Source organism: Bidens hawaiensis, unplaced genomic scaffold, assembly GCF_021521415.1.
Source record: "Bidens hawaiensis isolate Kalapana, Puna unplaced genomic scaffold, B.hawaiensis_p1.1 tig00005681_1, whole genome shotgun sequence".
Lineage (NCBI taxonomy): Eukaryota > Viridiplantae > Streptophyta > Magnoliopsida > Asterales > Asteraceae > Bidens > Bidens hawaiensis.
The window spans coordinates 538,302-551,709 of NW_027491371.1; the positions used below are offsets into that span (position 1 = coordinate 538,302).

The 13,408-nt window shown below is 35.5% G+C and overlaps 1 protein-coding gene and 1 pseudogene across 1 annotated transcript; both read left to right on the forward strand.

The window, feature by feature from the left end:
* Positions 1 to 3,381: 3,381 nt before the first annotated feature.
* LOC143630510 (uncharacterized) lies at positions 3,382 to 3,912 on the forward strand. The gene has a single exon (XM_077099505.1). It carries the CDS (start codon positions 3,382 to 3,384, stop codon positions 3,910 to 3,912), a length of 531 nt encoding a protein of 176 aa, XP_076955620.1.
* Positions 3,913 to 4,124: 212 nt separating this feature from the next.
* On the forward strand, positions 4,125 to 4,688 carry LOC143630512 (putative mitochondrial protein AtMg00860 pseudogene; annotated as a pseudogene).
* The last annotated feature ends 8,720 nt before the right edge of the window (positions 4,689 to 13,408 follow it).

Below are 13,408 nucleotides of genomic sequence, written 5' to 3' on the forward strand. Positions count from 1 at the left end.
AAAAAAAATGTATGCGTCGCGAAGTAAAGGTTAAGAGCATATATACCACAACTATAGGGAAACTGAAAAGACACACGCTTTTCCTCATTTACAGAACTCAACTGCAACGTTAAACCCCATGGTGTGAGTGAGAAATAAGTTTATCGAAGATAGAAAACGAAAAAAGATACCAAGTAAAAGACCGAAAAAACAAAATATTCCTAATCATTAACTTTAGCTGTAAAACAACACTTATTCAGTAACTTTTTGATGTGATATCTTATGGAACATGTGATTTACAAATAAGATTTTCAATTCGATCAAGGTTTACCAATTTTACTTAATACGCCAGAGCAAGCATATATACCTTCATAGAGCAGGCCTTCATATGAACAAACGACTTCATTTCAGATTTCCCTCCTAAACTTAATGGTGGAGCATTCTCCCATGAAGAGTGAAGTGAATCCATTGGAATTTTCCCAAACAAACAGTAACCCGAACAATTCACTGGCACGTAAAATGTAGATCAGAATACGTTCACAGTATACAAAAAATAGAGATTATAATACACGCATCCATATTAATGTATATAAATGAATATACATATATACATCTAGGGAGAGGTCCATTAAAGAGACTTCATTGCGAGATCAACAGAAAGAAGAAAAAAAATCATTTGTTTACAAATTTAAAATACAAAAAAATAATATTTACGATGTAATATTTAATCATCTCTTTTTTAACATTCTAACAAAATACACAAACAAAGTTATTTATTTATAGAACCTACACATGTGTAGGTTATGTGTATCATGTGTAGGTAATCGTTTAATAGTGAAAAAATAAGCATATAAAAATATGAACTATTGATAGAAAAATTAAATGATTTAGCGGTGTTCTCGCAATAATTTAGTCTTCTGTATTAATGAACAAGATTCCGCATCTAGAGCATACCTTACATGAGTTAGAAAGCATGTGATCATCCGTTAGATCAATACTCTGAGAATTTGAGGAGTCAGCTGCAATAGAAGATAAAAACTCAAAAACGCTACAAACTTTTCATAACGATTCGCCAAATATAACAAAAACAAGAACCGATGTCATACCACAGCATACCACCAACATCTCGATAGATCCAGATTTGATCTCTTTCGATAATTTATTCATCTCATAGAGAATAAATTTTGCTGTCTCAGATCCACCAAAAACTGTCAACTTACGTGCTCGCTTAAAGCGATAAACAACTGTAGTCTGTGTCTGAAAAGTATAAACAAAGAATACTAGCCATTTGGCATCAAAAAGTAAATAAGAAAGAGTATAAAATATAATAAAGCATGAAAAGTGAATAACAAAAGCGTAAATCTGTAATTACCTCCCCACTCGTAGTAGAAACTGGTCTTGCCCGTAACACATAAAGAGGAAAAAGTGTCTGAATTTGAGATGCATCGACATTTGAAGTAGTAGTACCAGATGTGGATACTGATATTTTGTTATGGTTGGTTGGTTATAAGTCAATAAGTCAAAGTAGTCTTGAGGGTCTTGTTTGTATTCTTGAAAGAGTAGAGGGACTGTAGGTGTCATTGTGTAATAGTGATATGAGTTAGTTAGTCAGTTGGTTGTTAGGTCAGTACTTAAACGGTATTAACGATCAATAACAATATCGATTGATTTGTGACCTAATTCTGTTCTCTTTCTCTCTAATATCTCTTTCTACCAATCTCACGTATCAATTGGTATCAAAGCTCACCGATCCTCGGTGTTCTCGTTCCCAATTTGATCGCTTATTCGTTCGCTTCTTTTTGGTTGTTGAATCGATCATTCTTTCGATTGATTCTGGTTCGATTCAATTCATTTCTAGCCGAAATTGATCAATTGTTGATCAATTTCTTCCGATTTTGGTTCAATTTTGACCTAAAATTGAATTCGTTCAATTTTCCCCAATTTTGAACTAAATCATTCAGTCGTCGGTGTGATATAATCACCGGTGTGTATCAAATTCGTTTTATAAATCCAAATCCGTGACTCAATTCGATTTGAATAGAGATGACAAACACACGTAGCACCATTGATCTTGAGAAGACCGTGAAGGAACACACAACAACTTTAGCTCAGATTAGTATGATTCTGGAGAGGTCTGAGCAGTCACAAGCCAAAACTGAGCAAACAATTACTGAGATACGCCAAATTTTGGATAAATTGGGGCACAATATCAGTTCGGGTGGTAGTACATCAGCAAATTTGGATGGTTCTTTGGATTTGAATAACAGTTCTCGTACTGAAAGATTGTACAGATTAGGAAAGATTGAGTTCCCTAAGTTTGATGGGTCTGGTGATGTTGAAGATTGGTTATTACGGTGTGAACATTTTTTTGAGGTGGATGAGACTCCGAATCATTACAAGGTTCGTTGTGCTGTAATCCACTTAGAGGGGAAAGCAATGAAGTGGCACAACAACTTCATAAGGACCCGTCCTATTTCTGGAGTGTCTTGGTCTGAAATTGCAAGCACTATTGCAGAAAGGTTCTCCACTACCCTGTTTCAAGATGGTATGGGTATTCTAACCTCAACTGTTCAAACCGGTTCTTTAGAAGAATATTGTGATAGGTTTGATGAAAATCTATTACGAGTAACCATTGCTGAAGAATATGCAATTAGCATATTCTTAAAAGGGTTAAAACCGGAGATTAGTGCCATTGTGAGAGTATTAGACCTTAAAACAATGAAAAATGCTTATATGTTGGCAAAGAAACAAAATGTAGCTCTCTCTATTATGCCTAAACCTCATTATAACAGATCTTATTCATCTAATTCTAGTATTTTGAATCCCATTCCTGTCACTTCTGTCAAACCACCTGTTAACACATCCCATCTTCCCTTGTTACCTGCACCTCCTATTGCTAACAAAACTACCACTACTAGAAGGTTGAGCAATAAGGAAATGGAAATTAAAAGGTCTAAAGGTGAATGTTTTTGGTGTAATGATAAATTCACCCCTGCTCACAAGTGTCCTAGCAAACAATTATTTGTGATAGAATTGTTTGGTGATGATGAGGAGATAATTCCTATTGTTGATACCCCTGTACAAGACACGCTTATAGAAGATCCACTTATTTCAATTCATGCACTCATCGGTGTACCATCTTATTCTACCATGCAAGTGGTGGGCAATTTGGGTACTAAGCCACTGCAAATATTGATTGATTATGGTTCAACCCACAATTTTGTGGATGAACAATTAGCAATCAAATTAAGGTGTCAAACTAAGTCTATTGAAGGAATGAAGGTGGGAGTGGCAAATGGCTCACAACTTCAGTGTGCCAAGATTTGCCCTGATTTCCAGTGGCAAATGCAGGGTCTATGATTTAAAGCCGACGTTTTGGTTTTACCATTAGCCACTTATGACATGGTATTAGGAATCCAATGGTTGTTACCTTTGGGAAATATTGTTTGGAATTTCCAGAATTTAACCATGCAGTTCAAAGTTGGAGAGAAAGTCTATCAACTAAAGGGTGTCAAGTCTAATCACTTATCCTTATGTTCATTAGAAGTGATGGATCATTTGCTTAATTCTACAAGCCAAGTGGTAAGTTCTCAGTTGTTGAGTTTGCAAACTGACAGCAAGGGAGATCAGTTCCAACACAAAACTATAGTTTATGACATGGTTGCTCAGGAGGATATTCAGGCCTTGATTAAAGAGTTTGAAGATGTTTTTCAAACCCCTTCTCATTTACCTCCTGTTAGAGCTTTTGACCACCAAATATTACTCAAAGATGAAAGTATGGTGATCAATCAAAAACCTTATAGATATCAAGCTGCTCAAAAAGATGTGATTGAAAAAATGACTAGAGAATTACTTGATACAGGAGTAATTCAAGGCAGTTCTAGTCCTTTTGCAGCCCCTGTGGTATTGGTTAAGAAAAAAGATGGGTCTTGAGGATGTGCATAGACTATAGGAAACTTAATCATGTTACAATAAAAAATAGTTATCCTATTCCTCTAATTGAGGAACTTCTAGATGAGTTGGGAGGTGCTACTATCTTCTCTAAACTGGACTTAAGGTCACGCTATCACTAGATTCGTATATTTCCTGATGATGTGCACAAAACAGCTTTTAGAACTCACGAAGGCCATTTTGAGTTCTTAGTCATGCCGTTTGGGCTAACAAATGCACCAGCCACCTTTCAATCACTTATGAACCACACTTTCAAACCTTTACTCAGAAAATCAGTATTAGTCTTTTTTGATGACATATTGGTTTTTAGTAAAACTCAGGCTCATGTTCATCACCGAAGAGAAATTTTGCAGTTATTGAGGGCTAATCAGTTGTATGCTAGATTATCTAAGTGTTCATTTGGAGGATCTAATGTGGAATACTTAGGGCATATTATATCAGCAAATGGTGTGGCTACAGACCCCAAGAAGATTGAGGCCATCAAGAATTGGCCTGTGCCAACCAATATGAAACAGTTGAGAGGATTTTTAGGTTTATCTGGTTACTACAGAAGGTTTGTTAAGTCCTACGGGATTTTAGAAAAACCACTCACTAGCCTACTGAAGAAAGACGGTTTTGCCTGGGATGATGAAGCTACCTTAGCTTTTGAAACCCTTAAACAAATTGTTTGTGCTCCTCCTGTATTAGCTCTTCCTGACTTACTAAAACCTTTGTACTGGAAACTGATGCTTCAGCAAAAGGTATTGGTGCTGTCCTGATGCAGGACAACCACCCTTTAGCATTTATTAGTAAAGCCTTGTACCCAAGACAACAAGCACTTTCAGTTTATGAAAAGGAGTTTTGCTGTTAAGTATTGGAATCATTACTTGTCTATGGGGCATTTTGTTATTAAGAGTGATCAAAAAAGTTTGAAGTTTTTATTGGATCAAAGGCTAACTACTCCCTTGCAACATGTATGGCTCTCTAAGATGATGGGGTATGATTATGAGATCATTTACAAACAGGGTACTGAAAACAAAGTGGCTGATGCTTTATCAAGAGTTAGTGGTCCAACTATTTTCACTATGTCCTTATCCACCTTAGATGAGAGTTTGCTAACCAAAGTCAAAGCTACTTGGCAGACTGATAAGAAATTACAGGACAGATTACAGAAATTAAACTCTGGTGAGTCTGTGCACAAATATCAGTGGGATGGCACTTTGTTGTTGAAAGATAAAAGGATAGTAGTTGGAAATAATGATTCTCTTCAAAATGATATTATTGCACTATGTCATGATTCACCCATGGGGGGTCACTCAGGTGTGCATGCTACTTCTCAAAGAATTAAACAATTGTTTACATGGAGAAGCCTATCTAAACAGGTGAGACAGTTTATAAGGAACTGTGGAATCTGTCAAAGGACTAAACATGAGACTGTACTCCAACCTTTGCCTATTCCTAAGCATGTGTTCTCTGATATTTCCATGGATTTTGTGGGAGGGTTTCCTAGGGTTAATGGTAAAGATACAATCTTGGTAGTCATTGATCGGCTTACCAAATATGGGCATTTTATTCCCTTGGGACATCCCTACACAGCTGCTACTGTGGCTCAATTGTTTTTAGACAATGTCTTTAAGTTTCATGGCTGGCCATCTACTATAGTTTCAGATACAGATCCATTGTTTCTAAGTAACTTTTGGAGGGAATTCACTAAATTACATGGTGTACAACTTGCTATGTCTACAGCCTACCATCACCAATCTGATGGTCAGACTGAAGTGGTAAATAGATGCGTTGAGTCTTACCTCAGATGCATGACTTTAAGCACTAATTCAAGTTGGTTAAAATGGATCTCACTTGCAGAATGGTGGTACAACACCAATTTCCATTCTGCTATTCAACATACTCCTTTTGAAGCATTTGTATGGTTACAAGCCACCCATCTTTATACCCTATATTCCTAACGATTGCAAGGTTGAGGCGGTAGATCAGTTATGTTTTGAACGGGAAGAGCATATCAAGAAACTTAGGCATTCTTTATTACTGGCACAGAACCATATGAAGCAATTTGCTGATAAGAAAAGGACTGAGAGGAAATTTGAAGTTGGAAATTGGGTGTTCTTAAAGTTACATCCATATTCTCAAGTTTCCCTAAAATTACCTAAAGCTCACAAACTAAGCCCAAAATACTATGGACCATTAGGAATATAGGGTATAAAGATGGGTGGCTTGTAACCATACAATGCTTCAAAAGGAGTATGTTGAATAGCAGAATGGAAATTGGTGTTGTACCACCATTCTGCAAGTGAGATCCATTTTAACCAACTTGAATTAGTGCTTAGCCTACATACTGGATTTGCCAGCTGATGCTCAGATTCATCCAACTTTTCATGTATCTTTACTCAAGCTTGCAAGTGGTGACCACTCAATTTCTGTACCTTTACCAGCAACTCAACCCAGGTTTTCATTTTTGCCAGTTACAGTGATTGACAAACGTAAAAGAGGGAATAAAGTTGCTATTGAAGTATTGATCAAGTGGAAAGATTTACCAGTCTCAGATGCGACATGGGAGAACCTTGAGGAACTTCGAGCGCGCTTTCCAGAGTTTGATTTTGGTGCTTGATTTTGAAGGAGAAGGCATTGTTATGGTTGGTTGGTTATAAGTCAATAAGTCAAAGTAGTCTTGAGGGTCTTGTTTGTATTCTTGAAAGAGTAGAGGGACTGTAGGTGTCATTGTGTGATAGTGATATGAGTTAGTTAGTCAGTTGGTTGTTAGGTCAGTACTTAAACGGTATTAACGATCAATAACAATATCGATTGATTTGTGACCTAATTCTGTTCTCTTTCTCTCTAATATCTCTTTCTACCAATCTCACGTATCATATTTGTATCCTACAATACAGAAAAAACGAAACCCATATCTGTCAAAACTGTATAGGCCATTAATTAACAAGGACCTTTAATGAGAGACCCGATAAATAATAAAATAATTACGGAAAAGCGAGCCCAAATTTGTATTAAAGCAGGGTTGCACCCTATGAGATGAGAGCCAATCTAGACATCATATCCAATAATAAAAGCAAAATCTAGTCAATAGTATAAATTGTTGTGAGTTTGATTTGGCGATTCTTACCTTTTTTAGCTTCTATTTCGTAACTCAGACATCTCTTAAGAAATACTGCAAACAAAAAAACAACACGTGCGGATTTATGCATTAACCCTTAAAGGTCAAGTAATATAATGCATTGGACGAAGAAATCATTGGAACATTAAATATTTACAATTTATTAAACTTAATTGTTTTAATTTTAAAAAGGTGTAGGCTGGCTTATTTTTAAGAGAGTGAAAAGATAATAACAAAACTTTAACTTGTTTCATATGAATTTATATCCGATCAAACCTTTATTTGAAAGTGCCATTGTGATTGATACTCTTTGTCATGAATAGAAAGGAATTGTTTGAAAAGAAAGAAAATTTGATGAATCATATGAAATTGGAAAAGTTGTGACACTTTCACCACCGTAATCTTAACCAATCAAAATCCGATAACCTTAATAACAACAAAAGTCAAGTGACAGGTTAATTTGCCTTAGATTTCGGGCCTCTGGATCAAAATAATATCCTGATGCTCATCACATATTGCATCGTTCAAGGGGTCAACAATAAACAAATTTATTTTGTAACTACCTTGTCACTACTCTTAAATGTCTTGTCTTCCCTGGCTGGACACAAGACGTTTTGTGATTCCACGTTATCACTACATCAAATATTTATATGGACTTTGTAATCCTACAAGTTTCAGAATATCTCACTAGACGCACGATCGACACTATATGGTGTGATACGATGGAAATTTTCTCATTCCTTTTATAAATAGAGTCGCACCCCTTGAAATGAAAACTCTACGCATATTCGTCCACTCGATTGTTATCAATGCTCTCAACATAACACTAAAAATGACCTAATTCTGGTGTAACTTACCTTTGATCAAATTCCTGGTAATAAGTAGGCGTAAGCTACCCTAATGTCTCTTCTCAGCTTATGCATTTCCATGATACTCATTCACTTGGCATCGCTAATGGAAATCGTTCACTAGGGTTCCCTTATCAAGATGCAATGACCACACATCTACTTTTGCAAAATTCACCAAAGTAGCCGATCAATCTGAGTTTGATTTCATCCTTGTATGGCCATCGACTGCATATAGGTCAAGCTCATAAAACTAACCTCATTTGTTCTAGCTAGGTTTGTTCAAAGTCGGATATCCGAAGTATCATATATCAGTCGGATAGTCTATTTCACTACCCGAATCCGTATCAGTTTCGGATATCCGTTCGAAGTGAAACGGATATCGAAAATATTGAAAAAGAAAATAATAATAACAATTTCTACGTTAAAACTGTGACAGCTCTGGATAGTTGATCAAGAATCTAACAAATCTTCAAAACAACTCTGTAATTAAACAATCAAACAATATGTATTTAGCAAACTAACAAATGAAAATGTGAAAGAATCGAGGGAATAGAAAGAGCCAAAGTAAAAGAGACGTAAGACCTGTAGTGTCGAGCCTGAGATGATGATAAACGCGGCCGCGGCCGCATGTGTGGAAGGACGGATTTGGTTGATGGAACGTGGAGGACTTGAGGAGTTGAGGAACGGCGCTGCTGCATATGTTCTAGATTACCGGTATCTCCTTTTATGTTTGGTAATCTACCTATTCTAATAAAAGAAAATAAATGTGACACATGTCAGTTTATGGTTAAACCTTACAATTCTTTTCCCTCCAAAATTAAGATTTAATTGATCCTAATATATGTAATATTTACTTTCCTTTTGCACTATGTTTATATTTTATTTAAAAAAAATAAATATTAACATATTATTTAACTATATATTCCAAAATATTTTATAAAATCCAAAAATCAACAACAGACAATGTTTGTTAAGAATTGAAAAGAATATAATTACAAATGTTATTATTAACGTATTGCACTATGTATATTGTTGAAGACTATAAAGAAAAATAAACTTGTATATAATTTCATTTTACAAAAAAAAAAATTTAATCATTAAATTATAAATCTATGCTTATGTTTCCATTTATCTATTATTATATTTATTATTATTATTGTAAATTATCATATAAATTTATAATAAATTATAAATATATGCTTTAAATCTATCAATTTATATTTTTGGTTAATTTAGTATATTTATACCAATCACTTTCATATATAACAAAGTTTATCATATTTAATTTTATGGTTTTTTTTATCAAGGATTGTTTCGGGTTTCGTTGAACTTAAATTTGATTTTTACGGTCAAAAGTTGGTAAATAGTGCAAGTTAACTACATTTGGGTCAAAGTTTATTATGGGTCAAAAATGGAAAATTTGGGTATTTTAAAAGTTTGAGAATGCAAATAGATTTATCATCAAATTTGTTACGGGTACAAAGTTTTGACTTGAAAATGTCAAACGAATGAAAGTTAGAATTTTAAATATGATTTGGTGTCAAATTTATTTCAATGACATTTTTGGAAATAATCAAAAGGTTCGGGATCGGATCTGACAATTAACAAATTTTCCCTCGACTATTAAAATTTAAGAAAAGATGGTGAAAACTAATGATATGCCACCCTTAAGCTTCCTTTAATGGTGATTAGAACGTTGTATAGGAAGCATGTCATACAAAATTATGTTCAAGTGAAGTGAAATATTCACAAAATTGAATGGGTTAACATGTTATTTTTTATATTGTTATTATGGCAAAGTCAAGAAGCCCCTAAACATTTTGTGATATAAATATTATCAATTTTTATACACATAGTATAGATGCAAGCATATATGTAATACACACTACGTGAATATTGACCTTTTGCCACACGAAAAAAGTGTGGTCGTAGGCCTTTAGCCACACACATTTGGTTCAGGTCATATTTGGCCAAAGGTCGCGACACCGTGGGTATAATATGGCCACACAGAGTTTTTAGTGGCCTTATGTGGTTATAAGTGTGGCTAAAGGGTACATGCATTAGTTGCTGGCCATCAAAAAGCCTCTCCAATGAGTGTGGCTAAACGGTAGAAAATGGCCACATGACAATTTACTATGAGTGACCATTGCATCTATATAGCCACATGAATCCATGTTTCAGCCACATGAATTTTATATTAATGTGGCTAATAGGGTTGTGTTAAGCTTGCATTGTGACCTATGCCGTGTGGATATAGCAAAGAAATGGCCACTTAAATTTAATAATAGGGTTGCTAATTATATGATATAGACACTAGATATTACATTAAAAGTGGCTAAATATGTTTACTTGCCACTCAAAAACTCCTTAGTAGATTCTAGTGTGGCCATTGTCTTACCGTTTGTCACACAAAATGTTTTTCCTAATATAAAGTGTGACTATTGTAAAACTTTTCGTCACACATAGTGAGGTACTGTGTGGCTAATCATATCTTATAGACACCGGAGGTTATTGTAAATGAGGCTAAAAATGTAAACTTGCTAGTCAAAAACTCTTTTATAGTTTGCGGTGTGGCCATTGTCTTACTGTTTGTCACACATAATGCTTTTCCTAATTTAAAGTGTGGCTATTGTCAAACTTTTCGTCACATATAGTGAGGTACTGTGTGGATAAAAATATCATATAGACACTGGAAGTTGTTGTCAATGTGGCTAAAAATGTGAACTTACTAGTCAAACACTCTTTTGTAGTTTGTAGTGTGGCCATTGTCTTACCGTTTGTCACACATAATGCTTTTCCTAATTTAAAGTGTGGCTATTATCTAACTTTTCGTCACACATAGTGAGGTACTGTGTGGCTAATCATATCTGACAGGACACTGGAGGTTGTTGTCAATGTGGCTAAAAATGTGAACTTGCTAGTCAAAAACTCTTTTGTAGTTTGTGGTGTGGCCATTGTCTTACCGTTTGTCACACAAAATGCTTTTCGTAATTTAAAGTGTGGATATTGTCAAACTTTTCGTCACACATAGTGAGCACCTGTGTGGCTAATAATATCATATAGACACTGGAGGTTGTTGTCAATGTGGCTAAAAATGTGAAGTTGCCACTCAAACACTCTTTTGTAGTTTGTGGTGTGGCCATTGTCTTTACCGTTTGTCACACAAAATTTTTATGTTGTGGCTAATGGTCATTTATAGACTCTAATTTTTGTAATTTCATGTGTGTCTATTGTCTTACTTTTGGCAACACCTATTTAATGTGTTCTATGTGGCCAAATTGTGTGTAATTAGGCAATATATAATTATTTTTATTTTTTGTGGAGTAATATAAAACAGCATGACAAAACAAAATTAGAAACAAATTATATTAACAATAATATTCACTTAAGAAAATGTATATGCAAAATATCTTACAAAATACTAAAATAACGACTACCTATATACTAGCTAAGGTGTCGGTTTGGTTTTCTTGGCACTGCTCCTTGTCTTCTGTCTGGTCACCCGGTCAATCGTTGTGTAATTTGCCTTTGCCTTCGCCTTCTTGCCAGCTCTGTCTGGTTCTTTTGAGGATGGGAGTGGTGGTAGCTGGAACAACAGAATATGAAAAACAAATATGTATAATTAATGTCGTACTTTGTAACTGAATAGAACAAAATAGTATGCATACATACATACCGAACGTTCGTTTAACTGTTCATGAACCTTTCGGTGGGAAGTTCGTTTATCTTTGTTCAATTACGTTAGTTTAGATTATAAACAAACGAACATAAACGAACACAAGTGTTCGTTTTTTAAACTAAATGAAAAAGAACATAGATTTGTTTGGTTAGGTTAAAAGGGAACAAACCTCATGGTCACACAAGATTAGGTGTTCTGGCCAAGCAACAAAAGTACCAATTGCGTTGCCAACAGTCGTAATTTCACCTGCCTCACATGGAATAATTGCTTGTTCCTTTATGGCTCCGTCAATACTAACTTTATAGCAACCCTCTGGGATTGCTTTTCCATGCAACTGTTGTGGAACCGATGACCAATAAACTTTACCATTTTCCACCTTGTTACGCTTGTCATGCACACACAAACGACACTCATACACCTATAAACCAGCATGTGAAATTAAGATGGCTTAGTTGAAGTCAATATATAAGTACATACCCATGTTGGTGGGAAATTAACAATGTTTCGCGCAGTACATACCTTTATTTCAGCAGGTGGGGAAGCTTCATCCGTAGATACATCAACTTTTCTTTTACGGCTTCTCCGTTTTACTTAAAAACCATTCAATAAATCAATCAACAATTAAAGGAAAAACTGAAATTGCCAAATACTTACTAATGGTTTTGTCGAGCCATTACTATCCGGAGTGTGGTGTAGTTGTGTTGATGCTTGGTCAACATTGTTCTCTACAGGCTTCATTGGTAATATAATAGAAATTGGAATTGTTAGACTTATTAGGTTATAAAATATAAAAACTGAAACTGCCAAGTACTTACTGATGTCGCGCTATGGGGATCGACTACCGTTTGGTCAACACTTTTTTCCACAGACTTGGCATGCAATTCGGTAAATAGAAAATGAGCACACTCTCATTAGAAACGAATTATAAAAAGTACTGAAATTGTCAAATACTTATTGATGTCGCGATATGGGGAGCGGGTACCGTTTGGTCAACACTTTTTTCCACAGACTTGGCCTGCAATTCGGTAATAGAAAATGAGCACACTCACATCGGAAACGAATTATAAAAAGTGCTGAAATTGTCAAATACTTACTGATGTCGCGATATGGGGAGCGGGTACCGTTTCAACAACTATTTTTATCCGCAGACTTGGGCTACAATTAACTTATGCAAAATCAGCACACTCACATGGAAAGTTAATTATTAAAACAAATCAATCAATTTGTCAGATGCTTACCTGAGAAGCGAATTCTTGTTGCACAGCCTCATATGAGGTTAAGGTGTTTCCCACAGAACTGGCTTACAAATCAATTTATTAGGTTATGGAAAATGAAAAGTCACATGGAAAGTTATAAAAAACAAAGAAACTGTCAGATACTTACTGGTGCTGGCATTTTGTTTTGCGCCACAGCACTAGTACTTTGGTTAGAACCAACCTGGTTGGGAACAGGATTTACCTACGAATTGTGACAAAAACAATGCCAATTATGTACGTCGAATGCATTAATTAATATGTAGCATACGTCACTTACTTGACTTGCCGACATTTGCGGCAACAATCCTTCGAGATGTCTGAACCTGGCCTCAAATGCTAACCGTTCCTTCTCACGACTTGCTAGCATAGCATTCGTGGATTCAAGTAAAGTCGTCAACCTGTTCACCACTTCATATCTCTGCACCGCCTAATACTCAAGTTGGGCAATCCGTTGCTTAAACGAGCCTTTTACCCGACTCACACCCCAATATTTACCTGTTGTTAATCCTTACCAAATCCCTTTTAAAAACCCACATTTCTCTTTGCCAAGCACTAAGGTGACGGCATCTGTGCACGGTTCAAGTGCCAGGGC

Excerpts from the sequence above, each read along its gene's own strand:
- LOC143630510 (XM_077099505.1), top strand. The coding sequence starts at position 3,382 with ATGGTATTAGGAATCCAATGGTTGTTACCTTTGGGAAATATTGTTTGG.